This window comes from Filicampus tigris, chromosome 6 (genome assembly GCF_054856515.1).
Source record: "Filicampus tigris isolate MCC_2025a chromosome 6, RoL_Ftig_1.0, whole genome shotgun sequence".
Taxonomy (NCBI): domain Eukaryota; kingdom Metazoa; phylum Chordata; class Actinopteri; order Syngnathiformes; family Syngnathidae; genus Filicampus; species Filicampus tigris.
Genome location: NC_141222.1, coordinates 3,620,577 through 3,647,995, shown reverse-complemented (window position 1 = coordinate 3,647,995; position 27,419 = coordinate 3,620,577). Strand labels below are relative to the sequence as shown.

At 41.4% G+C, this 27,419-nt stretch overlaps 1 protein-coding gene and 1 long non-coding RNA gene across 4 annotated transcripts in view; both read right to left on the bottom strand.

The window, feature by feature from the left end:
* The window catches only part of maml3 (mastermind-like transcriptional coactivator 3), a 145,462-nt gene extending 143,153 nt beyond the window's left edge, over positions 1–2,309 (bottom strand). The window contains exon 1 of the mRNA XM_086032260.1: positions 1,207–2,309. Within this exon, the coding sequence (XP_085888386.1) occupies positions 1,207–1,584 (378 nt within the window). The 5' untranslated portion in view covers positions 1,585–2,309. The remainder of the gene's footprint in view (positions 1–1,206) is intronic.
* A 7,078-nt stretch (positions 2,310–9,387) lies between these two features.
* On the bottom strand, positions 9,388–12,582 carry LOC147145493 (uncharacterized). 3 transcript variants are annotated; one of them, XR_015087163.1, is made up of 5 exons: positions 11,171–12,582; positions 10,991–11,074; positions 10,653–10,764; positions 10,318–10,382; positions 9,388–10,168 (listed from the first exon to the last, which is right to left on the bottom strand). It is a non-coding gene; the product is annotated as an uncharacterized LOC147145493 (long non-coding RNA). The 3 variants fall into 3 exon arrangements; XR_015087164.1 differs by having other exon boundaries at positions 10,991–11,442; positions 11,856–12,582; XR_015087162.1 differs by having other exon boundaries at positions 10,991–12,582.
* Positions 12,583–27,419: the final 14,837 nt, after the last annotated feature.

The following is a 27,419-nucleotide window of genomic DNA, read 5'->3' as shown; positions in this document are numbered from 1 at the left end:
CCACAGGAGATACAGTGCAAACAGGGATTCTACACAGTTGGTCTATGTCTATTCGATCATTCTCTACATGCAATCACATGTTTTAGTCTGATTGTTTTTTCCGTGGTCAAAACTACAGTGAGAATCACAGAGGACCACAGCGCACTACTATAATAATAACAACAACAATACTCAACCGATGCTCCCGATCAAAAATCAGCATAGTCGTTCTGTTGGCTCCCATAAGATTCATTTGCTCTTGCTGGTGATCATTTGTTCTGTCAAGAGTTGTGTGCCTTAAATCGTAAAAATATCATCACCACTCTGGCAACAATGAGAGGTCTGCTAGTTTGGCCCACTTAATGACCAGGTGCCTGTGCATTGCATCACAGACTGTTTATAGTGACATCAACCCATGGTGCTATTTTTTTATTTCACTATAGTTAAATGCAGTGTTGTGTTTACAGAAAAAAATATGCATTCAGGAACCCGTTTACAGTGTGGGCATCGCATCAAATCACACCCACACTATACCCTGGCATTCGATGCTCCTTGCAGAACGTCATATCTCTCCAGAACTAGCTTTTAACTCTAATTCAGGAGTGTGTGTGTGTTTACTTCTCTAGTCTTTGATTCTCTAATGTATCCGTTTATTAATTGTTTAACTAACCACCATTCAAATAGTACTTGATTGAATCACAAAGTGCCCTTTAAGGACTCACTCATAGTAATATAATATTGCAGTCCATGTAAACAAACACTGGCACCAGGGGACTGGCTGTTGATTTAGAAAGCATGTCACAAATCTGGAGCCTGAACTGTCATTGCTGAGAGCAGGGAAGCATTTGTTACAACACTGATGCCTACTTACAGAGTATCACACACTTAACACACGAAAGGAGAAGTAGTTTGGCAGTGGGGTAAAAAAGTTGAAACACTTTTAAAACGCCCTGAACAAGAGAAAGAATCAGCTGTTAAGTATTAATGGTGGAGCATTCACCTTGCAACCAAACGCATAGTCGGCGTGCTTGCAAAAGTCAGGCAAGCAATTACTGGCGGGTGACTGTGTTGTCAGCTCTTCTAACTGTGAGTGAACAAGTTAGTCCTGTAGTAGTCCTGCAGCTACTGTGTGGTACTTGTTTGCGGTCGTGGATGTTGGGTGCACTGTCTGCGGAGGTGTGTGAGCGTGAGGGGTGTCTCTGGCCGTCACCGGGAGTGCGTCCTTACCGCTATAAGTGTGTTATTCCTCTGTTCCGTGGAGGAGGCCGAGTCCGGGTCGGGCTGTTTGATCTGCGGCTGCTTACTGCCGCAGCTCCCGCTGGCCGACTTCTTGGCCCTTTGCTCCAGACTCCGCTGGTACAGACTGACCGTCTCCCTGCGCTCGATCTCCAGCTGCTCGGCGTGAGCTTGCTGGTACCTGTTCTCGCAGTTGACGTGGTGTCTCCGGCAGCCCTCGATCCGCTGCCTCAGCCTCTCCACCACGGTGCTGTGCTTAGGTATGCCCACGGTCCCGGCAGGCACCACGTTCCCGGCGGCCGGGTTCAGGCTGTTGTTGATGCAGATACTGCCGTTGGGTCCGGCAGCGGGGGAGGCGAAGTCCCCCATCACTGGGCCGAGTGGCTGCTATTTTGAAGGAACTTTTCTCCAACGTCCAGCTTGTCTTCACCGCCGCCCCCTCCTCTGTCCTCCGCTGGCTACCGCCACCCCCTCCTCTGTCCTCCGCAGCGAAGGGTCCCAAGGAGCCGGCCAGCGGAGGTCGCACCGGCAACAGCCGCTGGAGTGAGCGACAACGAGGCGCTTTAAAGGGCAGCGAGCCTTCTTCCCTCCTTAACACAGTTCCAAAACAAACAGCTCCCGAGAACACAAATAAGAGCCAACATGAGAGGCTTTGACAATGAAGCGTCTCCCCGCTACTCACAACAACTGCCCCGGAAAGCCAAACAATTTACGGCGGCGGCGGCGGCGGCGGCGGTGTGATCGCGGGCAGCCGGCGGCCAAACACACACCAGCAGCAACAGTCCACTCGCCGCTTTACGGTGTTGTCCGGGGAGAAAAAGTTTTGCTGCTCGGACCTGACGGGTTCCGGAGTTTCCAAGTCAACTTGCATGTCATATGGTTACTGGTTTGAGCGCAATCCCGGTAAGGATATGGCTTGGTTCTGTTGCGAGGCATCGAGAGTCCCGACGGCGCAAAACGTGAATATGGGAAGCGGTGGCGGAAGTGTGCAGTGACGCCTGCCACCATCACACAATCAGCAAGGCAGCTTCTCCACCATGCCAGCGGAGTGATATCAGGACAGCACTCGAGGCTGTGAGAAGCCCGCCGAAGGAAATCCGGAAAACCCGGCGCGGCGTTTGTGGCGGATGCCCAAGAGAACCTGCGCTATAGTCCCGCCTCGGCGACCTGCAGAAAAGCCGCGTGTACAGTACGACTAACATCGTAGTACATGTCAAATAAAATAATTAATAACAATACGTGTTTTAATGTTTCATTTGTTGTACACTTCATCGCTAATATGTGACTAAATAAATTCCATCCTCAAAGACACTTCTACTTCACTTGAGTAACAATGACAGAGTTATAGGATATTAATTGCAGTGCTGTAGAAGTTTGATACATGTCTTTTGGTGGATAAATTGGGTCATGGAAAAAAAATTAGACCATCTTGTTTTCTTTACTTTCTTTTTCATTTTAATGTCGGGTACCACGGTGTATCATGTGTCAAACAGTCCCACCCCCTGCCCCCACGAAACATGGAATGCCTAATAGCAATGTTTTGCCAGCACAATACAATAGCTATTCAAGACTGGAGGGATTTTTCTAAATCAAGAAAACCATTGAAAATGGTTCACTATCAGCTCTTACGTTAAACTCCTATGAGCCGTTTTTGTTGGCAACATTATATATGTCCAACTAAATTCTACCAGGCATTTAAAATGCACAAGAAACTGAAGAAACACTGGTAGTCCAATGTTTTTTTTCAAAGACTGTGCGTATATGGGTAATTCAAGAATTGCAGGACACTTTAGGCACCATCATTTTAACAAATCAGACCATCCATCCATCATACGCTTTTGGTAACAGGTAATAAACCAATAAAACCGTCATATAATTCATCCAGTTCAACCGTCAACACGTCCTTTTAATGAGAGAGTTTACTTGTCTGCAACACGTTTGGATGAATGGTGAGCTCATTCAACTCACAATTCTGAGGTTGTAGCGCAAGGCAGGGCTCCGGCCTTACTTTGTGGAGTTTACATCCCTGCGTGGGTTTCCTTCAGGTACTCCAGTTTCCTCCCAACGTTCAAAAAACACATATGGTTAATTGAACATTCTAAATTGTCTGTAGGCATCAATGGTCGTTGGTCTATTTGTGCCCTGCGATTGCCTAGCAACCAGTCGAGAATGTACCCCATCACTCATCCAAAGTCAGCTGGGATAGACTCCAGCACACCTGCGACCCTGGTGAAGATGAACGGTACAGTGCATGAACGGATTTTGCTTGTCGTCTCGCATCGTTTGCTGCGTGTGGCGTAACCCTGGTACAGATACTTAAACACCTGAAAACAGATATTTCAAAAGTACAGATGAATTCACCTTTTACAATAAAAAACAAGTTAAACTTTTATTTGAATACTATTTTGATTTTGTTACCGTATTACTCAAATTACAGTAATAGGGTTACAAAACCAAGCTAATATTGGAGTATTTGTCTACGATTACATAGAATTTGTGTTCACTGCTGCTAATAGGTCAAGAACAAATAAATGGCTACATAATAAACAACTTTGATTTTAGTTTTTTTTCCCCTAATACTATATAAGTAACGAGATTTTGTTGGCTTGAGTGACACTCCAACTGGACTGAAAACATTGACAAAATATGAGAACTAGAAGTCAGGACTTACCGTAGGTCTGCCCATGATCAGAGCAATTGACTATACAAGGTGTGTGAGATAAGTTCAAGGACTTGTGTCACAAAAGTTTCTTCTGGCGGCACGGTGGTCGACCGGTTAGCACATCCGCCTCACAGTTCAGAGGTCGTGGGTTCGATCCCGGCTCCGGCCTCCCTGTGTGGAGTTTGCATGTTCTCCCTGTGCCTGCGTGGGTTTTCTCCGGGTCTTCTGGTTTCCTCCCACATTCCAAAAACTTGCATGGTAGGTTGATTGGACACTCTAAATTGCCCCTAGGTGTGATTGTGAGTGCGGATGTTTGTCTCTGTGTGCCCTAAGCGGTATCGATAATGGATGGATGGATAATCTGTCGATTATTTTGAATGATTATTCAATGGATCGGATATGAATAATGTTTAAATTTCAAAAACAGGACATTGCACAAACAAATGAATTGTGATTCAGTTACTGGTTTGGTCCGTAAGATGTTAGAAAATGGGCAAAAATTTTGATCGTTTTCCAAAGTAAAAGCAATTGTTTTATTTTGATTCAACACAAAGATGTTCAGTCCAATTTCATGGAGGACTGCACAAATCGGATAATATTTACTGTTGAGAAGCTGAAATACCGAGCATTTGGACAATTTCAAAATTTAATTAGATACTTAAACGATTACCAAAAATAATTATCAATTAATTTGATAATTGATTAGTTGTCGAATAATGGATTAATCGTTGCACCTCTAAATTGGATGTATTCATTTTATGCATGTTATTCATGTCACTTTAAACTTGTCTTACCTGGTAAACAACAGTATGTCTTGCTTCAGTGTCAGCTCTCAACTGGCTGTCTCAGCTGGCAAATTTCCTCTGCGTTTTCATCCAGCGCCAGGTTTCATCCAGCTGGATCAGGATCTACGGTGTAGTCATAGCCCATGAAGACATTGTTTTGGCGAGACGTGTCTGTGCTGTTTTTTCTCTGTTCCTCGGGAGGCAGTCCTGTCTCCCAAACACACGTCGGATGCTGGCTCAGTCATTCTTTTTTCAAGTGAGGTGTTTCTGCTAAAGTTGTGCCAATGGATGACAATGATCAATTGACATCAAATCTCCTCATCTGCCTAAATGTAAAAGAAAAAAACAGATATAAAGGCACACAGCAACGCTCGGCAGTACTGCCCCTTGTACAATGAACTTTTTCATTTTCCTTCAGGATAGTAGCATTAGCAGGCAGCATTTAGAAAAATCGGAATGCCAAAAAAGATGATGACAAGAAATAGTTGGCATGGCTGGGCTTTTATAAAGACACTCTGCAGTCGGGTGTTGGCATATAGTTAGTTAGCTTGATAATGTGATTTCCGCCATGTCATGTTTCTCTGTTTTTATTTTTAAATCTTTCTCAGTAAATGGTTTAAAAGGTTTTAGTAGCAGGGATGAAAGACAACTTCGGAGCATAATTACTAATATTTAAACTGTGATAAGACAAAATCCTTTAATATTTATGGCGTTATGACTGGTTGTTACGTGATGTATCAGTTGCTATGCAGTTGCTAAGGTCCTACATGCTTTGTCGTTTATTATGTCATATCGGCCTCATGTCATAACAGTTTCTAAGCTTGAGTTACTCAGTGACACGTCAGTATGTCAAACTTTCTTCGAGTCAGGATGCAAACTGTCTTCCAGTTTCAGATCTCTGCAGTTACTTTATATTTTCGTTGATAAAGACTTTTTACTTTATAACTTCAGTCATGTCTGCGTATGGGTCCAAATCCTGATCCTCATGTGACAGAACGTACTGAGCAGTCATGGACCCAGCCGACTCAAGACACAATCCATCAAGCCGAATACATCACCACCTGCTCCTAACCATCCCTCCACCTCCAATCAGGATGTGATTGTCTCACCGGCTGCTGATTCGCCTTTTCACTGGAAACCTCTCGTGTCGCTCCCCCATGATGGGTCGCCCAGGCCGTTGCAAGTCCTGGTCTGCCTCCAACCGCCCTCAGCCTGCTGACCACCCCCACAACCTTTGTGTAAGCTCATGACTTTTCTTCCACGTCTCTCTCACTTTTGCCATCTATTTGTCCTAGTTTTGCACATTCCCCTGTTTTTAGACTCCGATTTTTCTGACTGTGAAGATGGCCACGATTTGGTTAATCTCCTTTCTGATTTTCGTTTTCCTGGTCCCTTCCCCAGTCATTATTCAAGCCCTTGTCAGTTTTAGTCACGTTTTTCCGATGATGATCCCTTAGTTTCCGATTAAGATTTTGACACTGATTTTGATTTTCCCGATCGATTCTCCAGTCATTATTCAAGCCTCTGTCCGTCTTTGTCATTTTTTTCTGATGATGATCCCTTAGTATCCACTCCAGAACCCTTTCCATCAGATCGCTGCTTGGGCGCCCGGTTGGCCATCTACACGGGACCCCCGCGGGGTGGCCAACGTAGGTGCCTGAGTAGAGCTTCTGGTTCCTCCTGTAAGTCAGTTTTTTCCAAGTCGCGTCATTCCAAACCTGTACCCTTAGTGTCCACTGCTGAACCCTTCCCTTCAGACCCTTTTTTGGGTGCTTGGTTGGCAAATTACACGCGACCCCCGCGCGGTGGCCAACATTGACGCCCGAATAGAGATTCTGGTTCCTCCCGTAATCGAGCCTTTTCCTGGTCACGCCATTCCAAAACTATACCCAAGCCACTTCACTCCCTGCCTTTTTTCGACACCTCATTCACTGCGTACTTCTTCACCTAGTCCCGTTCATCCCGTTTCTTCTAGTTTACCTTCCTCACTATCTGTACTCCCAACCCCGTGTGTGTCTTGTGCTTCCCTACCTCTATTGTGGCAGGCTGATAAGGCAGGGCCCCTTGCCAGCACCTCGGCAGTGCCAGGCCCCCTTCCCGGCACCTTGGAAACTGCAGGCCCCCATGCCGGCTCCTCAGCAGCGCCAGGCCCGCCTCCCGGCGACTCAGCAAATGCAGGCCCCTGTCTTGGCTCCTCGGCACCACCAGGCTTCAACCCTGCTCCGGCGGCGCAAGGCCCTAGGCTGCCCTCTGATTCTGCCCCGGAGGCGCAAGCTCTGCGGCTTCCTTCAGATTCTCCTATGGCGGCGCAAGGCCTTCGGCTGCTCTCTGACTCTGCTATGGCGGCACAAGCTCTGCAGCCTCCTTCCGATTCTGCTACGGTGGCGCAAGGCCTTCGGCTGCCCTCTGACTCAGCTCCGGCGGCGCAAGCTCTGCGGCCTCCTTCCGATTCTGCTAGGGTGGCGCAAGGCCTGAGGCTGCCCTCACCCCTTGTATGGCCCCCTGGACGGCCATTGGACTGGCACCGTCAAGAACCTCTCATCTGGCCTCCGGGTCGCCCACCAGACTGGTTCCGCCAGGAACCTTTTGTCTGGCCTTCTCCTATCTGTTGTTGATTTTGTTTTTGAATTTAGTTTCATGTTTTTCCTCATGATTCTGTTATGTGTCTGTCTCATTGGGTTATTGTGTCCACCTTTGCTCCATTACCCGATCCCTTGAGTTGCTCAATCAGCTCCCTCTAACACTTTGTATCTTGTCCAGGTGTTCCTCGTCTCATCAGTTTGTATTTAGTTCATTGTTTTCCTTCAGTCTTTGTTGGTTCATTGTTTTTGTCGCATGTTTATTTGCTGTCCTAGACCAAGTAAAGCGGGTTTTGTCCACCTGTGTTCGTCCGCCCGATCCCTTGTGTTACCCTATCAGCTCCCTCTGTACACTTTGAGTCTTGTCGTTGTCTCGCCTGTTTGTATTTGGTTTATTGTTTTCTTTCAGTCTTTGTTGGTTCATCATCTTTGTCGCGCCTAACTGCTGTTTGTTTGCTGTCAAGTCAAGCTGGTTTCCTGGTGTTGGTTTAATTACTTTGTTCTTGTTGTTTTATACTTTAGTTTATTTAGTGTTATTTAGCTTTAGTTATTTAGTGTTTTTGATTTGTGCCCTGTGTGGAGTTTGCATGTTCTCCCCGTGCCCCTGTGGGTTTCCTCCGGGTACTCCGGTTTCTTCCCACATTCCAGAAACATGCATGGTAAGTTTATTGGGCTCTCTAAATTGCCCCTAGGTGTGATTGTGAGTGCGGATGTTTGTCTCTGTGTGCCCTGCGATTGGCTGGCAACCAATTCGGGGTGTCCCCCGCCTACTGCCCGAAGACAGCTGGGATAGGCTCCAGCACGCCCCGCGACCCTTGTGAGGATATGCGGTATCGATGATGGATGGATGGATTTTTGCCCTTGTTAGTCTATTGTTATTTTAGATTCTGGGGGGGTACTGTTATGACTGGTTGTTACGTGATGTATCAGTTGCAAAGATTGCAACATTTCAGTTTGTTTTCTGTCAAGATGGGGTGCTGAGTACATAAATTAGAAATAATTGATTGATTTTGGCAAATGGCAATGACACACAAAGTGAAACATTTCAAGGGGTCTGAATACTTTCCGTACCCACTGTATGTCTGTATATATATATATATATATATTATTCCCATAATTAGGGATGGGAATTTCGACTGATTTGCCCGCCGACTAGTCTCAAATTTTATTTGCGACTAGTCAACTAGTATATAAGGAATAAAACTTGAATTTTAATACATATTGAATTCAAAGTTTAAAATGCAAATGTTGTGTGTCTTGGGGCTATTTCAGCCCAAACATTCAGGACAGTTTGTTAATTTAAATTCTATTGATGTAACAACTGACTGCATAAAAGTAAACAATTGAAAGAGAAATACATTTCTGATATATTTTCCAATGCAATGCATGGCATTTATTATGACTAATGTAATGAGTAATGGTACCGACTCCCAGCTCCAAGGGGATCTGGCCGGAGGAGGGGTAATCTCAGACAGGGGTATTGTCAGACCGGACAGGGTATTCTCAGAAAGGAAGTGGTGGTGTCGTGAAGATGTGGTGGTAGTCGTAAAGGTTTGTGGTCGTAAAGATTTGTAAATAAAAGCGTTTACATTTTAAACATGAAGTGATGGTAGTAAAGGTTTGAAAATAAAGTGATGAAGATAAAGATTACATTTTCACAAGTTGTACGCGCATTAACGCCACTTACTATTGGCACCCCACCCCCTTTTTTGTGAAGATCAGGCAGCGTATAAGCGTGACAGTAACGTGATTATGTTGTATTGTATTGCATATGGTTATGTATGCTATTTTTAACTATAGTATAGAAATTTAGAAAAGCCTTCGTAACATCAACGTGTGCACATTGTACTGTTTCTTCTTTGTTTGACCTATAGAAAAATACACATTTGCATTTCAATTTTAATTTGAATATTATTTTATTTACATGTACAAAATAAAGACAATCAATAGTGGCTGCTACATAACAGATAAAAACCATTGCATATAAAATCGTAATGTATGAGTCAACCATCTGCTAGATGCATTTTGCACTGCGGCGTTTGTCTTATGTGTCTTATTATGTAATCAACACTGACCCAAGACTGAGCCACTACTTCCAATATATTCATTATGCTGCAGCATTAATGAAATAACTGAATATGAAAGATGAGATGGACACAATCGTTTATTTAAAATAGTCTGTTCTTGTCTTTGATACTTTACCTTATAGGTCCAACATCATTTGCCATGATTAATGATTACAAAAACTGTATTCTGTTGGTGCTCAACCCAGTGCACAATTGACTGTTCGAAAAGACACATTCAAAAAGTTTAGTGAGGTCACATTTATTCAATGAAAAAGGTCTCAGGGCTTTGAAAAGACCACGAGGACATCCCCTCATCTTAACCCCCAGGAGGGCAAGAAAAAACTCCAAACACAATTGAGAAAAATTGAGAAACCTTGAGAGGAAGCCACAAATAAGGGAGATCCCCCTTCCAGGATGACCAGGCTGCAATGGATGCTGTGAGTGGCAACAGTTAATAGACAATGGAGTGCTATAAAACGCAAACTCGAATAGTGTGTAAGTCCATTTCAAGATAAAGCGCTGCAGGATGATTCCTTTGGAGAGGTAGGTCCTCCTCAGAATCCTGCCCGGTTGGTCAATCTCCAGTGCAGCACCACATCATCTGTTAGATCTCCATCTTTATCACGTGGGTACAGCCGATAGAAGCTGTTGTTGCTCCTCTTGCTTCATTTTTTTTCTCCATTATTCAAATACAATTTTTTTTAAAAGTCAATAGCATCAAGGTTTTTTGATGTTTTTTTTTTTTTTTATCACAAGGAAGGATTTCTCAGTGAAAAGAAACATTGTTATAAAAGTGGGCTTCAAAAATCAATGAAACCATTGATGAAATCAACCTCAGAAGTGTTGTCCAGCTGGTGTTTCCTAAATCAGAACACAGGAAGGATTTAATCTCGCAGAAATGCCTTTGAAGCATCCGTCCAGCGTGCAAATAATTTCCCATAGCTGAAATAAGACATAACATTACATACCATTTTTCATTCAAACAAATTATACAGTTGCACAGTACCAACCTGCCATGGATGAAGTTTTCCATTCGTAGTATACAACACCATTTCTTCAATACAGGCATGTCATTCTAAAAAAAAAAAATAATACCAGCATTTATTTTTATTAGCCATGTAGAAACACACAAGGAATGTGTGTTAGTTTTGAGCGACACAAGTATTAAAGTTACAAGAAACAATAACTAAAAGAACATTTGGGACATGACAGGTGCTGCAGTGCCGAATAATTACTGCTGTGCAAGTGATAGTCATCAAAAAATAAAGTCAATGTCAACGAAGTCTTCTAGAGCTTACTTTAAAAAATAATTTTATTTTTTCTTTAAAAAAGATGGTTAACTTACAATGGTGAAGTCATATGCAGCGTCCAGGACTTGGTAAACCTAGGAAGGGGTCACATGGTGTTGGACTCCATGTTGGAACAACATAAAGGTCTGCAACAAATATGGTCTTTCCCTGTGTAACATATTGTAGACAAGATATCATGCACTCAATTACATAAAGTATAAGACAAAGCACATTTAGAGAACACATTTTTTTCGCCTGTGAATGGGCAATCTGCTGAATGAGGTCAAAGCAAGCATTTCCTATCAGCAATTGAAAAAATGGTTGAAATTGTTTGTCTTTTCTTTATATGTCAATTTAAACATAATCCAAAAACATCCATCTGTGGGTGACCTACCGTTTATTTCATTTCATTGTACATCCAAAGGTTGGCACACATCAGGGCAGCGGTCTGCATTTTCACTATCAGTTCTTTTCCTGGCTTTATAATGTCCAGACATAAAGTCAAGTTGATTAAAACACACATACACACACAAAAAAAATTTTTAAACAAAAATACAATGTAGCACTATCTTACCAGGTAACTTATGGATGGCTTCAATATAAGACATAACAGCTGCTGTTGGGCACAAGGTAATTCGAGTGTCCCTGAAGTGTCCACAGATGCATTTTAGCAAGAAATACACAAACTGGCATTACCTTGAAACGTAATTGCATTTTTTGTGTGCTGGAGAACTTTACAGAGACGAGTAGGTTTAAATTAGGGGGAAAGCGGGCAGTGTATTTGCAGCATTGAGTGCAGCGCTGCATTGCAAACTTTACATTCCCCTGAATGATCGAGTGATGCATCTGCAAAGAATGAATGTTAAAATATAGTGAATATAAAAATATACAACGTGGCCGTTGCATTTTACCGTTTGGTAATACGACATGAATTACAGACATGAAGTCTGACTCCAATGTGGAAATAATTGACGTCCGAGGAACTTACACTTCGAATAAAACAACTACCTGTTTGAAGTCCTGATGACAAATGATTGTAGTGATTACTACATATAGAATGACATTACAATAACTAAGCAAAAAAGTTATACATATGTCCTTTGCCGACAACACGGCATTCTCACGGAAACAGGATGAAATATACGCAGGTAACGATAATCAAAGTTATTTTTGATAATGTTACAATCATAGACAGTCATTTTTATAATTTGCTTAATTTAAATACAACATATTTTCACAGATAACGAAGAGTCACTTACCGTTTTCTCGCGTCGAAGTAAAAGGCAAGGCTTTTCGACCGCTGATAAAGTGACGCGCTTCTGTTTGCAGGCAGGTTACGTCACAGGGAGGAGTTAAAAAAAAAGAAAAGAAACCCCCACCTTTTCCTTTCTGAGAATACCCTTTCCGGTCTGACGATACCCCTGTCTGAGATTACCCCTCCTCCGGCCAGATACCTCTCCCCAGTCCAGCAGGTTCTCATTCGCTAGCACCATGTTAGGCTAGGTTCACACCGCAGGCAAATGCGACCCAGATCGGATTTTTTTGCCCTTATGCGACCTGTATCTGATTTTTTATGACAGTCCGAACGGCTCAATTTCGATTTTTTCAAATGCGACCTGGGTCGCTTTCATATGTTGTCGAGCCCAAGATGCGCTCCGCACAGGCGGAGGGAAAGTGCTGCAGCAGGGTGATCGAATCTGTAGTTGTTTTGAGTAACACTATTGACTTTTTATTTTACTTTGATTTAATCCCACTTGAAACGTGAAGCATAAAGTGTACATTTATGGCGACCGTAGTAATTCAGCCTCGGCTCAGATAGTTTGATTTTTTTACGCACGGTTATGACGTGACGTCATCGTTAGTGATGCCACCATGAAATGAGATAATAAAGCCTCGCCTCATAATTTCCCTCAAATACTGTATTTATTTCTACCTGCTACCTAATCGCTTGAATGCTCCGACACGCTGGACCACATTTATTTCCGCAAACACAACGTCGGGTGTGACGTCGTCTCTTCTTCTGCGCAGTTCATGTGTTCATACAGCAGACAAGACAGAGGTCGCATTTTCAATGTAATATGAACGCTTACACCAAAAAATATGATTTTCTAGGGGGAGGGGGGCAATTATCTCTCTCTCTTGTTCTGTGGAACAAGATGCGTGATACTTAATGCCGCGTTGAACCAACTAGTAAAATGCAAAACGTTTAATAAATTGTAGACTGTTGAACGGTTAAATGACTAGTCGTGCACATCCCACATCACATCATATATATATATATATATATATATATATATATATATATAATTTATTTATTTATTTATTTTTATCCCGCTTAAAGGGGAAGTCCAACCAAACATATTTTATTCAAGAATATATTCTAGGCAAGCCCACTAGTCGATACAAGGCATTCTGATAAATATTGCGTTTGTGAAATAAGAGTTAATCCACCCATTTTTAGCCATCTCAGGGCTCAGGTAACGACCAATCACGGCTCAATTTGAGAAAACAGGTCAGGGTGAAAAGGGGTGGATTTTGCTGCTTAACTCATATTCCACAAACGCAATATTAATAAAAATTAAACTAGTGGGGCTGCTGGGAACATATTCTTGAAAAAAATATGTTTGTGTTGATTTCCCTTTAAGTATTTGTTCCTTTTTGAGTTGGTTTGCTACGGCGCATTTCAGGAGTAAAGAAGAAAGAGAGAGGTGAATTGGAGCGGAAAAGGTAGAACAACTTTTGAGGGTTAAAAACAAGTAAGTACTCGCAGTTGGGTAACTAAAAGTGCGTTTGAAGCGTTCGGAGGCAATTTTTGTCGTTTGCCCATTTCAGGCTTCTTTATACTCCTGTGGGTGACATCCGCGAACATGTCTCTGCGGCAATGCCGCGCAGTTTGCCTTTATACTCACGCACAACCCACACGCGTTGTTTTGAAAATATGTTTGTTCCATTCCAAGTCGGGGGGCGTCGCTACGGCTACTGATGAGGACATGGCAGGGCCGATTTCCCAATTCCTGTCGGCATTTTTACTGCAGAGCAAAAATCATAAAGAGAGCGACGACAATGGATATCGTGCCTGCGACAACAAAAGGACCTAGATGACTAGGCGATGAATTTAACTGTATTGCGAAAATGATCTGGAAAGGTGGCGGCGAAGGTGGTACGTGTGTGTGTGCAGCTTCTTTGCGCACATACGTGACATAACACCCACGCCGCTGCCAAACTTGTTTGGTTCGCAGGAGCAATGCGCTACGAGGTGGTCCGTGGCAACAAATAAATTGCCGGGCTGAGCCGGGGGAAACTGTATACGTCATCGCAACATGTGACATAATGGACTGATCACGAGAGAGAATGCGTGCGGCGTCGTATACGCAGCAACACGTATCTGACGTGTGCGCTTCATGTGATGCAGACCTGCCGCCAACATGTCTCACAGCACAATGCATCGGTCACGTGACGCAATGCGGCAGTTGTCGCAGGCGCCAACGAGGGAGTATAAGTAAGCCTAAAGAAGCCTTTCACCGAGTAGGTTGAGATGAACTTTGGTCGCCTTGCGACCACGTCACACGCAACGAGGGCCGGTTGGTGACTAAAATCCATCTCCGCCCTTGCTTAGTCCGTCCCTTTTTTAAGATGTCTCACCCCCGTCCTCCGCCCCAAAAATGGGCGTCCATCTGGGACTGCCCAGTTCTGGTAACCACATTCATTACAGTTGTGCACATGCAACATTTTCATTCACAACCCATACAACCCTGTTATCTTAAGTTTGAAAAGTAAAAGCAAGTAGGCTAAAAGTAAGTAAAGTAAAAGCAAGCAGGCTAATGTAATCAGCAAAATAATCGTCTTTCAGTAACTCATGTCATTTTCAACAGACTACCTGAGAGGAAGCTTCTCAGAATCTAGCGCAATCCATTTGAGGAGGATTCACTTTTGTTTGTTCAGATTTTTTAAACTGATTTCCAGGAAATTTTTGAAAATAAAATTCATCCCTTTAAGGGGTCAAAGTACATCAAACGTTACAGCTGCTCTTGTGGAAGTGCAAAACAAAAGCACTACAACAAATCCTACCTTTAATGGGTAATAGTTTTGCAATACCTTTATAGTGTATATACAGTGCTGTGCAAAGGTCTTGGGCCACCGCAAGCTTTGTTTTTATAATTTCCCTTTTTTCCACAGCAGCCAATATGACTTGTAAAATATTAACTAATAGGACACAGCAGGTTTCCAAAAAATGAATACAAAATGTTTTTGTTGTGTTTTCGTGTTGGTCTTGCTGGTGTCACCAGTCAGAGCAAACGGCATCAAAAGCAAAACAAAAACAACTAGATTTGAACAATCAAACCTTCATCCACTGGGCAACCCGTTCTAGCTACTGAGCCACGGCCACCCAGCAAGACTAACATGCTGTTGTTGCCCTGTTGGTAGCTGGTGACATCGGCAAGACCAGCTAATCAGCTGCTATCACCAGAACGTGTCTGGGCCGGAGCCACATGCCGGTCCTGGTGGGCAGCTGTGGCTCATTTCATAGAGCAAGTTGTCCAGTGACTGAACATTCGGCTGAAGCTTGGCTTCTTTCATTTGCTTTTGCTACTGTTTTGCTCTTGCAAGACAGGCACGAAAAACAAAACCATGCTGGTCTATGCTGTTTTTTTGTTTTTGTTTGTACTTAGAAGGGAAATCTTTATTTTTTTTCTTTTGCAGTTTTGTACATCGATTATACATACTGCATTCTGTAGTGACAAAACATCTAGGCATTTTGACTTGCAGTGTTTACACGCCAAAGGGACAATGCATTTTGGAAGAACTGACTATTTATTTGAGAAATTAATGAAGTTTTGACACATGGGCAAACCGTTTTGGGAAGTATGAGCTTTTGCAGGTAATCCATGGTGTTGTGCTGAGCCATCCAGGTTATTTTGGGCAAATGCAAATGAGCCAAAGCAATTGAGAAGGATCTTTGCAATATATATATATATATATATATATATATATATATATATATATATCCATCCATTATCTATACCGCTTATCCTCACAAGGGTCGCGGGCGTGCTGGAGCCTATCCCATCTGTCTTCGGGCAGTAGGCGGGGGACACCCTGAATTGGTTGCCAGCCAATCGCAGGGCACACAGAGACAAACAAACACCTACACTCACAATCACACTTAGGGGCAATTTAGTGTCCAATCAACTTACCATGCATGTTTTCGGAATGTGGGAGGAAACCGGAGTGCCCGGAGAAAACCTTCGCAGGCACGGGGAGAACATGCAAACTCCACACAGGGAGGCTGGAGCCGGGATCGAACCCACGATATGAATGTCCTTATTTTTTAAAGAAAAGCATTTTTTTTGTAAATGACAATTCTAGCGGCAAATGTCTGGTTTTTGGTGCAATATCCACATAGGTGTATAGAGGCCCATATCCAGCAACTATGACGCCAGTGGTCTAAATGTACAAGGTGTTTGTCCATTGCGTCAGAAGGCTCAAGGGTATTAGAAAACCCTCGTGCAATCATCATTAGCACTAGAGAAGCTATATAACTGACCTTCCTTTGAGTAAGTTGACTATCTGCAGCATCACATTTGTGGGGTCGATTCAAAGCTTAAAATGGCCAGAAAAAAATAATTCCCATGTGAAACTCAACAGTTGATTCTTGTTCTTAGAAAATGACCATTTTCTATTTTTGGAAAATGAACAAAAAAGAGCACGTGTGTAATAATTTGGAACACAATGTCCAACTATAGTGGGAGTACTGCTCACTGGACTGGAGAAATTCTCTCCAGTCAATGCAAAGTATTGTAACTAAAGCTGTGTGCATCAGTTTCTGTTGTGCCTTGATGTTCAATCTTTCAACAGAGACCATTGTTTATTACAATTAAAACAAAAATCACAGTTTTGCCGCACACTTTAACTAGTGTCATGAAGACACATTTGACAAAGAGACTCAGCTGTGTATCCATGTCTGTGTGTGGTTGTGTAAGTGTTTCGGTGTTGTTTAGTACAAGTGCGGCTGCGCAGTATGGTCAGCTTAGCACTTAAAAAATGAATGGAATGTTATTTTACATGCACACGCACACACACAGGCACACAAACACAAACATGCGTCCACGATTTTATTTCTCTTCCATCCCCACCAACACAATTTGATTTGACTTGTTTTAGACAGACAATATATATTTATTTTCCCATCAGTAAATGATGATGATATTAGGGTTTGTAATAAGCAGCAAATGTTTTCAAGCCCGTGGAATTTGGGGATTTCTCTTTGACTAAAAGAATTACAATTGTGTCTGAAGAGCACAACATGTTTGCTTTTGAAACGCAGAGAGATGCATTTCTTTTCTCTTCTCGCAGTCATGCCGGTTTGTCTACTCACGACTCAAGGTGTGGAGGTAAAGAATGAGTTTATTCAAGAAGTACACACACATTCTGAAGGCTTGATGGAGATAGATAGATATATTATATATATGATAGATATATATGTGATAGATATGTCTATGCAGCGTCCTCGTCATTCGCCCCCCGGGCCATTAGGTGTTCCGATAGTTTATGTGAATTAGAAACGAGGAAAAGAAAAAAAGGAGAAAATCTTTTTTTTAGTCCACACAAACAAAGCAAGAGATAATAGAAAAGTATGAAAAAGGGATGCGTTTGGTTGATCTCGCCAAAGAATATGACCGTAATGTATCGACAGTCGCGACGTTATTAAATCAGTTCACCAGGCAAAAACCACTTCTGAGAGAGAACATAAACCAAAGAGGGCAAAAAGCGATGAGGACAGCAATGTTTTTACAAGTACAGTATTTTACGGACTATAAGTCACACTTTTTTTCATAGTTTGGCTGGGGGTGCGACGTATACTCTGGAGCGACTTATGTGTTAAATTATTAACACATTACTGCCATGGATTGTTAGTACTGACTTGTGACTTATGTTTTGCCTCCCTCTGCAGGCGCTTTAGCTAAAGCGCCTGCAGGGGGGGACAAAGCATCATAAATACAAGTCAGCACTAACAAGCCATGACAATTACTTCTATACCATTTCACATGTTATTGTAACCAACATAAAGAAACATAAGATACATCATAAAAGCTATTAAAATGAATGAATAATTTAAAGGGTTAAAGTCTAACGTTTTGTTAAACCAACAGGCCTTGCTGGTCGAAGAAGCCAGCTTATCCAAACAGCTTAACGTTCACAAACAAACTCCACTGACTCCAGGTGTGCAGCATTAGCGATAGCGATTAGTATGTTGAGTCAACAACCTACAATCATCCACAATTCAGCTCGTATATAAATGTCATTATACAAAATTGTCAAAGTTAGTTTTAGACGATGGTTGAACAAGAATAAACCACAAACAGGCAGACATGCTAATGATTAGCAACTGCGATTAGCATTAGTGATAGCGATTAGTATGTTCAGTCAATAACACAGTACAATCAGCCACAATTCAGCTCCTATATCAATGTCGCATGGTCATTACCGGTACACACAATTGTCTAAGTTACTTACAGACGATGGTTGAATAAGAACGGACCACAAACAGGCAGTTGCCTGCCTCTGGCTGGGGTATTGCATCAAGCAGCCACACATGTAAGGAGGAGCACACCCAGCAGAGAGGAGAGGAAGACATAATTACGACCGAACACATAAATACTTTTGGAGACTTGGAAACATTCTACATGGTCGGGGATGAATAAAAGACCCTACAATCGTTTTGGTGAATATAAAGTTATCTTACCGTAACTTTCTTGTATGCTACATGTGGCATCGTAGCTCGGTGGAAATGATGTTTACTAAGCGCACAATTTCATCCCAAAATGCGACTTATACGTCAGTGTGAATTATATATGTTTTTTCCTCTTTATTATGCATTTTATGGCTGGTGTGACTTGTACTCCGGAGCGACTTATTGTCCGGAAAATACGGTATTTCTTATAGTATTTATAGGTAGTTTCATAGTGCAACTCAGCATAGTGTATAGTTTTTGGTTCCATTTTAAAATGCACTAAACATTCAGCAATAAAAAAAAATCAAGGCCACAATATCGCCTTCAATTTCAATTACCAGTACTCCATTAAAAACAATTAAGTCAGGAATGCTGGTCCAAGCTGCACAGTTTAATACAAGCTGAATGTACTATCATCTTGTCTCTATAATTTTTGCGTACATACCTTAAAGAATTCTAGCTGTAAGCTACCGATACTCATGTAAGCGGCTGCTTGTTGTGGAGGTTATGCCGCGGTTTATGATCCGGTCAGTCAACTAATCGCAACTACTGTTGGTGAGGAGTCAACTAGCAAAATGATCATTTGCGGCAGCCCTACTTGACACGCTTGCGCCAAACATCATAGCGTATTGCGTTTGTGAATGACTACAGCACCACAGTAGCGCACACAGACAAGCATGGTAGCAATTTAAAAAAATGTAATCTGGGCTGGATAAATCGTTACATCTATAACATTTAGACAGTAGACCTATTAAAATAATTTCAGGAGAAAACGTAATGGGGTATGCTGAACCGGTATGCTGATGATGATATTGTAGTGGACTTGAGGGATGGTTTACAATGTTACTGCAGCTGGGCTGATTTGCTCAGAGAATGTAGGAACTACAAAAGAAAATAAGATAATAGTTACTAGGATTGAGATGGTTTTATTTCATGCAACCACTTGACAAAATAAAATTTAGTAAATTCATCAAAGTTTTTTTTTCAGTGTACTGACAAACTATAATCTGATGCATATAAAACACAGTGTTCTAGGAATACACTACAATCACAAATTTGCTCCATGTGGCCAATTGATAATTTGCTCTTATTATGCATACTACCAACTCGTAAAAATATATACCGGTACACACAACACACACTAACTCATAAGTACCCCTGTCTACAAGCACAGTATACTGTACTTATAAATATGTGACATTTGTACCAAAAAACATGTAAAGGACAATGACGCTCAATTAATAAAATGTTCAAAGATGATAAACCTCACTCGTGTCACTATATTTCAATTTTAGCTCGTGGTACGACAAAATAGCATTCTGTGATATGTCTACAAGACATTTTGCGTGTTTTTTTTCTTTTGCAATAAACGCTACAATGTCCTTGTTTTTTTGTGTTCTGTGAGAATACTTAACTTAATTGATAAAAATGGAGCGACCAATTTAGCAAGAGCTATTAACAGTATCCATACAATACACATTTTTGTTGACGTGCTAAATTGTGGGGACAGAAGTTCGAACCTATGGTTACAGATTACTAAATTGTGAAAACAGAGCTACATTAGCCACATACTGATGCTAACGGTGAAACGCGTCATTAAATTGCAATCTATAGCTGTAAGCCTGTTAGTCCAAGGCTATTATTCGAGATAGAGCAATTTTATGGAATAAATTATAATTAATAAATTTGATATACACATTGTTGACTTTAACTGCTGTGAAGATGCAGGAGTCTGAAGCTGTCCAACTCCGAGGCGCTCGTGATGGCCATCTTTGTTTTCTTCTCCACGCATGTGCAGGTGGGAGAATCGCAGCTCGACTAGCTCCCCTTGTGATCTTAATTTGCATATTGTGAGTCGTTGCTTCACAAAAGTGATTCATTTGCTCAGCTGGTAATTCGTGCGTAGTGAAGATTCGTAGTGGTGGAAGCGAGAGTTGCATTGACAAAACAATGCACTCACAGATTTTTGATTTGTACACGAAAACATTTCACACCCACAATTTTGATTCATAAGAAAAAAAATCAAACCCTCACAATTTTGATTGTACTCACAAGAAAAAAATTACAATCCTCACAATTTAGATTTGTACTCACAGGGAAATAATTAAAACACAAATTATTGCTATTACAAATGCGAATCGTTAATCACACATATGTCTTTTTGACAGCTATCTGACTTCATAATAGGCGATTAGCTACTATTTGTTCCGGCTGGAAAAAAAGATGGATAGATGGACAGTGGAAGGGTAGCCTGGCTTACTTGGAGATTTCCTCGCACGTTGACACCACATATCTTTTCAGCTAATTCTTTCCCACTCTCTTCTTGTTTTCCACGTGACCTATCTCTATCCCTCTGCGTTCGCCTCATTGATTTGCACATCGTTTTGACATTCAGGCTGCACTGTTCACCCTGTGATGACCCCGGACACACGCTCAGATACCCATTGGGAGAAAAGGGCTCTCCAACTATTCGGACTTGGAGAGAGGGAGAGGCAGCAGATAATGCGTATTTTGCTGTTGCAAGGAGGTCCGACTAAATATTTGATGTGATCTGCCTCCAGGACTGAATTGAAAAGAGGAGTAGGGATGATATTTTGAGGAGGATGGATGAAAAATGAAGGAATAAAAGGGGAATGGGACACTCAGCGGATGTGAGAGACAACCTTGGTGAAGGGAACACTGATTATTATTTTGGGAACGCAAAGGCTCGTTCTGCCCACACCGAGATGATTCCATTAGGGTCAAAGCGGGGATGCAAAATGCAGTTTATGAGGAAAAATGGTGTCAAACAGGAATCGAAGCTCTATGAACATGCTATACCCCCATCCCCGCAACACCCAGGGAAGAACATTTAGCAGAGTAGTCAGTTCATTTCGAATGTCACTGTGGGATTGCAGGGGCATGGGTTTGAGACAGACAAACATTTGCCAAAATACAGTAGTGAAATTGCCATCGAGATGGCAATTTGCTTTTGAAGTACTGCCCAGGTACAGTGGAAAAATGACATCTCTTACTTCAAACAAGTCCAACAATCCTTGCATGACGTCACATGAAAAATTTGCAGATTTCTCCTCTGCATATCTCAGCAAAGGAAGTAAATGCACACAGACGAAAGGTACCAGTGATGTTGAAGAGGAATTCCATCGAACTGGGAAAGTAGAATGAGTTCTGGCTGCATCATTAGAATGCGCATAAAGTTAAATTCTCCTTGAATGGATCCTGGTTGAGCTCATAGGTTCTGTCGTTTGCTTGCTTAAACCCCCTGATGATGAATTATGTTATTGTCAAAAGCTACAGAAGAATAAGCAGTTCTGACACCAGTGTAAGCAGGGACGGACTGGGACAAATTGGCATTTTTGGCTTAGACGGCCCCTCATAATTAGTGGAGCAAAACAGAATAGTCATTTATGTACATATGTGTTCCCTAAAGGAATGTATTTTACAATTATTAGTATGCATATTTCGTCTCTCTTCTCTCTCAACCGTTATTTTAACAGCTTGGTTTGACTGTTGACACAGAGTGTTTCAGTATATTGAAAGTGGTTAATTTCAAATATAATCAAAAAACTTAAACATATATCAATTTGAATATCAGAAAATGCTCATAGTAATGCATGACACCAGCCGAGATGACAAAAAAACAAAAACATCATGCCAAATGAATAATAGCAGCATATTAAAACAACATGTATACACATTTTTGCCTTATGGCTAATTACAATCTTGAGTTAGTAATCATAACAATAATAGAAGTAATGGAAGTCCTTCAAACAACCTTTGTGGAAAGCAAATAAATAAATCCTTAGTTGTATTCTGTTTGAAACATAATGGGTCCTATTTTCATCCCCAGCGCAAGTCTAGCACAAAGCGCAGTCTAACTGTGCGTATGGGTGGAGTTTTCTTTTTTGGGGTATTTTCCTAGCCTTTGTGTTGTCTTGTGGGTCAAAATTGACCCATTACCATGTTTAGCTGTAGAAAAAATACCTTAAACAATCTTTTTCCAACTTGAAATGTGATGACTTTTCCTAAATGGGCGCCATAATTAGAAAAAGTGATACCTTGTTTCCATGTGGGCTGTACACCACTAGGGTACAAAGATTGTCTTATGGGTCATTTTTGACCCATGAATTATAAAAGCATATAAACACCAGAAAAAAGTTCAAAGGGCACACAAACTCTCTCAAATACACTAATACACACGCATACAAACCCATGCACACACAGACACTTAAACTCACACACACGCACGCACACACAAAAACAAAAAAAAACACACAAAGAAACTGGATTGATGTACGAATTGAACTTGCATTTGACCAGCACCTGCACTTTTGATCTGGAGCTAACCCATTGATTTAGACAGGCTCCAAAACAAAGCAAAAAAAAAAAAACAATCTCAGACATAATAAAAACAAATTCAGTAAAGAGGATATAAAGATAGCCTGAATCAAAGGACCCCTATTTGGCTTCTTGCTGGGGCCATGATTTCACTGTTCAAAAGTTCAGGGATGAGATGTTTTCAGGAGCTCAGGAGGAGCAAGAGGACGAAGATGTATCTGAAGGGCAAGATGGGAAGGAATGAAACCCAGAGGATGATGCATCTTCAGATGAAGAAGAGGAAACCCCTCAAGCTGACGGACATTTTTGTCAAAGAACAGCAAGATTGCGTGGTCCTCATCAATTTCAGACAGCAACCAAGTAAGAACAAATGCACCAAACATCATACGGATGACTCCAGTGCCAACAAGATATTCTGCTGCTAATGTCCAGGAAATTTCACCAACCTTCTCCTGTTCATCACACCAAACGTCGAAAACGTCAGAGGCCTCTGAAGCCATTTCGCAAGATATTCAGGGACCTGAATATTGTCTTGATCCACCTGAGGCTGCAGCTGGGTCAATCAAAAGAGAAAAGGTGCAAGTTCTGACCCTGGTAGTAAGACTCCAAGACAAAAGATGTGAGGAATACATCTGCAAAGCCCATTCTCACATTCACACATGTGCTAAATAGAGTTGATGCTGAAAATTGTTCAGAAAATCAAGCAACATTTTGTTGTTTTGTTGTTAAGAGAGAAGTATTTTTATGAATCACTTCATTAAAAAATTGAAAAGAATAAACTGCTGACAAAAGGTTCCAGATTGTTGACTTTTTGCCCTTTCAATACAATTACTTCAGAAGTAATTACTTCACATTTTACATATTGAAATAATATATATTTTCTGTGTAAAAGAAAAGTGTTACGACAGTTGGTTTGTGTTTAGAAAAAAGCGTAATAATGGGCATTGATGATTGTTTGTTTGTTTGTGTCACAAATACATGATAAAAATTTATTAAATTGTGTTGAATTGATAAATAACAGGTTGTTTCATCATGTAAAATAGATTTGGGATTTAAAATTCAATTAAATTGCTTTATTTTGGGGCTTTGGTAGGGTGGGTCTTTTTTGACCCATAGGACAAGTAGAGTAAACAGAATGTTAAGATCGCACAAGGGATGGACGTAGTACAGGCATTAGCACCGTTCGTATCGGCATAGTGGCATCCCTCATTTGCTTTGAAATCAGGTCGGTCGAAGCACACGCTGTGCTTAACATTTGCGGAAACAGAAGTAGAATTATTGTGCCGTGCGGTCAGGTAGGTACTATTAAAATATTTTTGTCACCAAATTGAGAGATGTGCTGGGGGGGCGCCGCCCCCACACAGCTGAACGCCCAGCAAGGCGCAGCGCGTCTACCAAACTCAAAAACATACTAAACTAGATTTGCCCTGGCACGAAGATGAGGATGCGCCCGGTTTTACACCGGGCGCAATCTACTTTCCTTTACCAAATTGTCGGGTGCGTCGGGAGAACGGCAGCTCTGTGCGCCAGAACACCCAATTTCGCAAATAATACCTTTATACCTTTTTTACACTTATGTAAATTGCAAACCCTTTACTTCCTCATTTATTTCCCTTCTTTGAGTGCTTTGTACAACATGTTTAACTATAGCATAGAGAGTTGCTAATTCAAACTACTATGCTGCCTTTTGACACAGCTTTAAAATGAATATCTTAAGTTCCCAACCTTCCTAGCATTGACCATTTCTATTTTATCAGAATAATGAGGCTGACAGATTTTAGGAAGTATGCAATATTACAATATTATGAGAAATGGCAAGTGATTTATATCAATGTTCATTGATAATAGTATCACTCGCCACTGCTCAAGATATAAAATGGCTGCTCGCTCCATCACTTCAATGTCACTTTCTTACATTCAAACATTACAACCTGCTAAAAAGAATAAGATTCCACTTTCCTCAAACATTTGACAGGTGTGACGCCACGCACACGTTGCCATGCTTCGTTTCCGGTCGGACATTTTACGTTGCCACGTATTGTTTCCTGTCCGCCATTTTGATGTGACCTCACTCTCTAGTCCCCACCCCTTTAACACATAATTTATGATTAACGCCCCCTTCCGGTATGACCAAATATGGACATTATGCTTCCGCCTCGTTCAATACATGCCCGGGCATGTCATGATCAACATTATTTGAAGTCAATCCATAAAAGTTAAAAGCTTTGAATGAAGTGAATGTCATTATCAATGTTGTTATTTGAACATGCTTAGCTCAATGATTCACATGTTTAACATGCATTGAAAAGCAAGTATTTTTAATTTAGAGTTTGATAGTGTAGAACTGTGACTCTCAGGTTTTTACATGCTTTTTATGACTATCACAATTTTAAGCAGACAAATGCATACTTTTACCAGCACAAACGTTTGTTGAGAATCCTGATATTTTAAATGTCGTTATGAGAATTCATCTAATTTATCAGAGCAGGAAGTAAAACCTACACAATATATTGTTTCGGTGAAAGGGGTTAAAGTTTTGTCATATTGGGTTATTTCTGAACTTTTCATTTTGAGGCTCTTACGAATTAATAAGGCGGATACATCAGTGTCCTTCAATGAACCACGCCCCCGTCCATCTCTCTCTCTCTCTCTCTCTCTCTCTCTCTCTCTCTCTCTCTCTCTCTCTCTAATGAGAAAATCACGCCTATGGCGAGGAGGCGTGTCGTCCACAACCCCTTTTGATAGGTATAAGACATCAGATTTCCAAACCAACCCATAACAACCTGAGGGTCGAGAAAAAAAAAACAACATCCACAATGCCAGTAACCCGACAGACATCCAGATTCATAGAAACTGTATGGGAACCATTGGGACCCCAAAGGGGTCAGCTGATGGAGAGTGGTCCTGGGGTTAAATGGTCGAGACAAACGCCCACCACTTGCAAACCTCTGACACAGATAATTGGCAACCAAGACAATAATGATTGTGAAGAAACGGCAGTGAATGTGGCTGACGTAAACCTCACGGTGGAACCAACGGTGACCGCTGACCACGTTTTTACAACGAAGTGCCCTCAGCAGAAGCTGTCGGTGTTCGAGGAGGCTGAGAAGGAGAACATCCCCCCAATGGACATCCCTCAAACGTCCATGACCGAAGCTGTCAAGACTTTACCAAAAGAGACGTTGACTGAGGAAGGGGAACAAAACGGGGAGGAGAAGGATGACGATGAGTTGAAGGAAGAGGAGGATGAAACAGACGCTGAGGAAGAGGAGGAAGAGGAGCTTGAGTCAGAAAAGGATGAGGAGTCAGAAAAGGAGGAGGAGGAGTCCGAGAAGAAAGAGGAGGAGTCAGAGGAGAAGGATCTCGCGTGGATGATGCCTCCATATGGCTGGTTGACTGCATCTAGATATAAACGTATCAAACAGTCAATCATTCACTTGTTGCAGGATGTGTTAGTGAAATATACTAAAGAACAATGTGACGGGTGTAAAAATGATCACCCTAGTCAGAGTCATCACACGTGTCAGACTGTGGAGGGGGAAGATTATTATTACGACACACACTTTTATGATGTGACAAGGTTACTCTGTAACAAGAAATGTCTCCCTATCCTTGATTACATGTTGAACCTGTATCAAGTGCCCACCGAGTATCAACAAGTTAAAGACACGGCCCAGATAGTTCTGAGAGAGTTATTACATGAAAAGAAGATTTTTGACATGCTCCGAGGGAGTACATGGGCCCCCTACCGGCGTCAACATCTCTGACAAGGCTAGAAAGTTGTTGGAGGATTACTATTACAACGGGAAGTGACAAGCCATAGACTTCAACACTGATGAACCTGTCGAGAGAAAGTGATTTCGTTGAGAGAAAGTGTCGCAATCTATGTTTTTTTTATGTTTGGAATAAACGCTTACCTTGTTCTGCTTGTCAGATGTTGTTCTCATCAACCCTGTCCCTTAGGTCAAACAGTAACACCTTCTCAACCATTCGACAGTCTACTCGTATAGAGTTGCTGGGTTTTCCATAAGCATCGTTAATGTTCACGGCATCATCAGTCAGGTTTCCCAGAGAATTGTGTGGTTTCCCAGTAGGGTGAGTTTATTCCCAGGCGGGACTGGACTGGTGTTTTGCATTCGTCCAAAGTGCCTTGATTTGTCATTTTTAGATGTTTTTTTATTTCTATCAATAAATACTTTTTGAAAATTCCTGTAACCCTGTCTTTACTTTTCTTAGAATCATTTTCTTGTAAAATCTTAGGGTAGGGATAAATCTTATTTATCGATATTGTACTTAAAAGAAAAGAAAGTGTTACTAATCGTATGCTTATAATTTACACATTTATACAGTCACGAAGTAGTAATCTAGAGTATGACAATGAACATATTACAAGTACAACCAAAGATTATAAACAATAACTCACATTAAGATTTATCAATATTATACTTGAAAAAAGAGTGTTCATAAATGTATACTTATACTTTACACAATTACACAGTCTCTAATTAGTAACCTACAGTATAACGATGAAACATTCGAACTTCAACCAAAGATTACAAAAAGATTACTTAAGATTTATTGATACTGTACTTGCAAAAAAAAGAAAGGTTAATACATTTATACTTACACTTGACACAATTATACAATCAATGATGGTTTACTATTTTTCATATATTGAGGTGTGTTTCTGTAAAAGTAAAAGGCAAAAAAGTATTTGGAGGTCTTCTAGATGTGTTTAGATGATTTTTGTGGC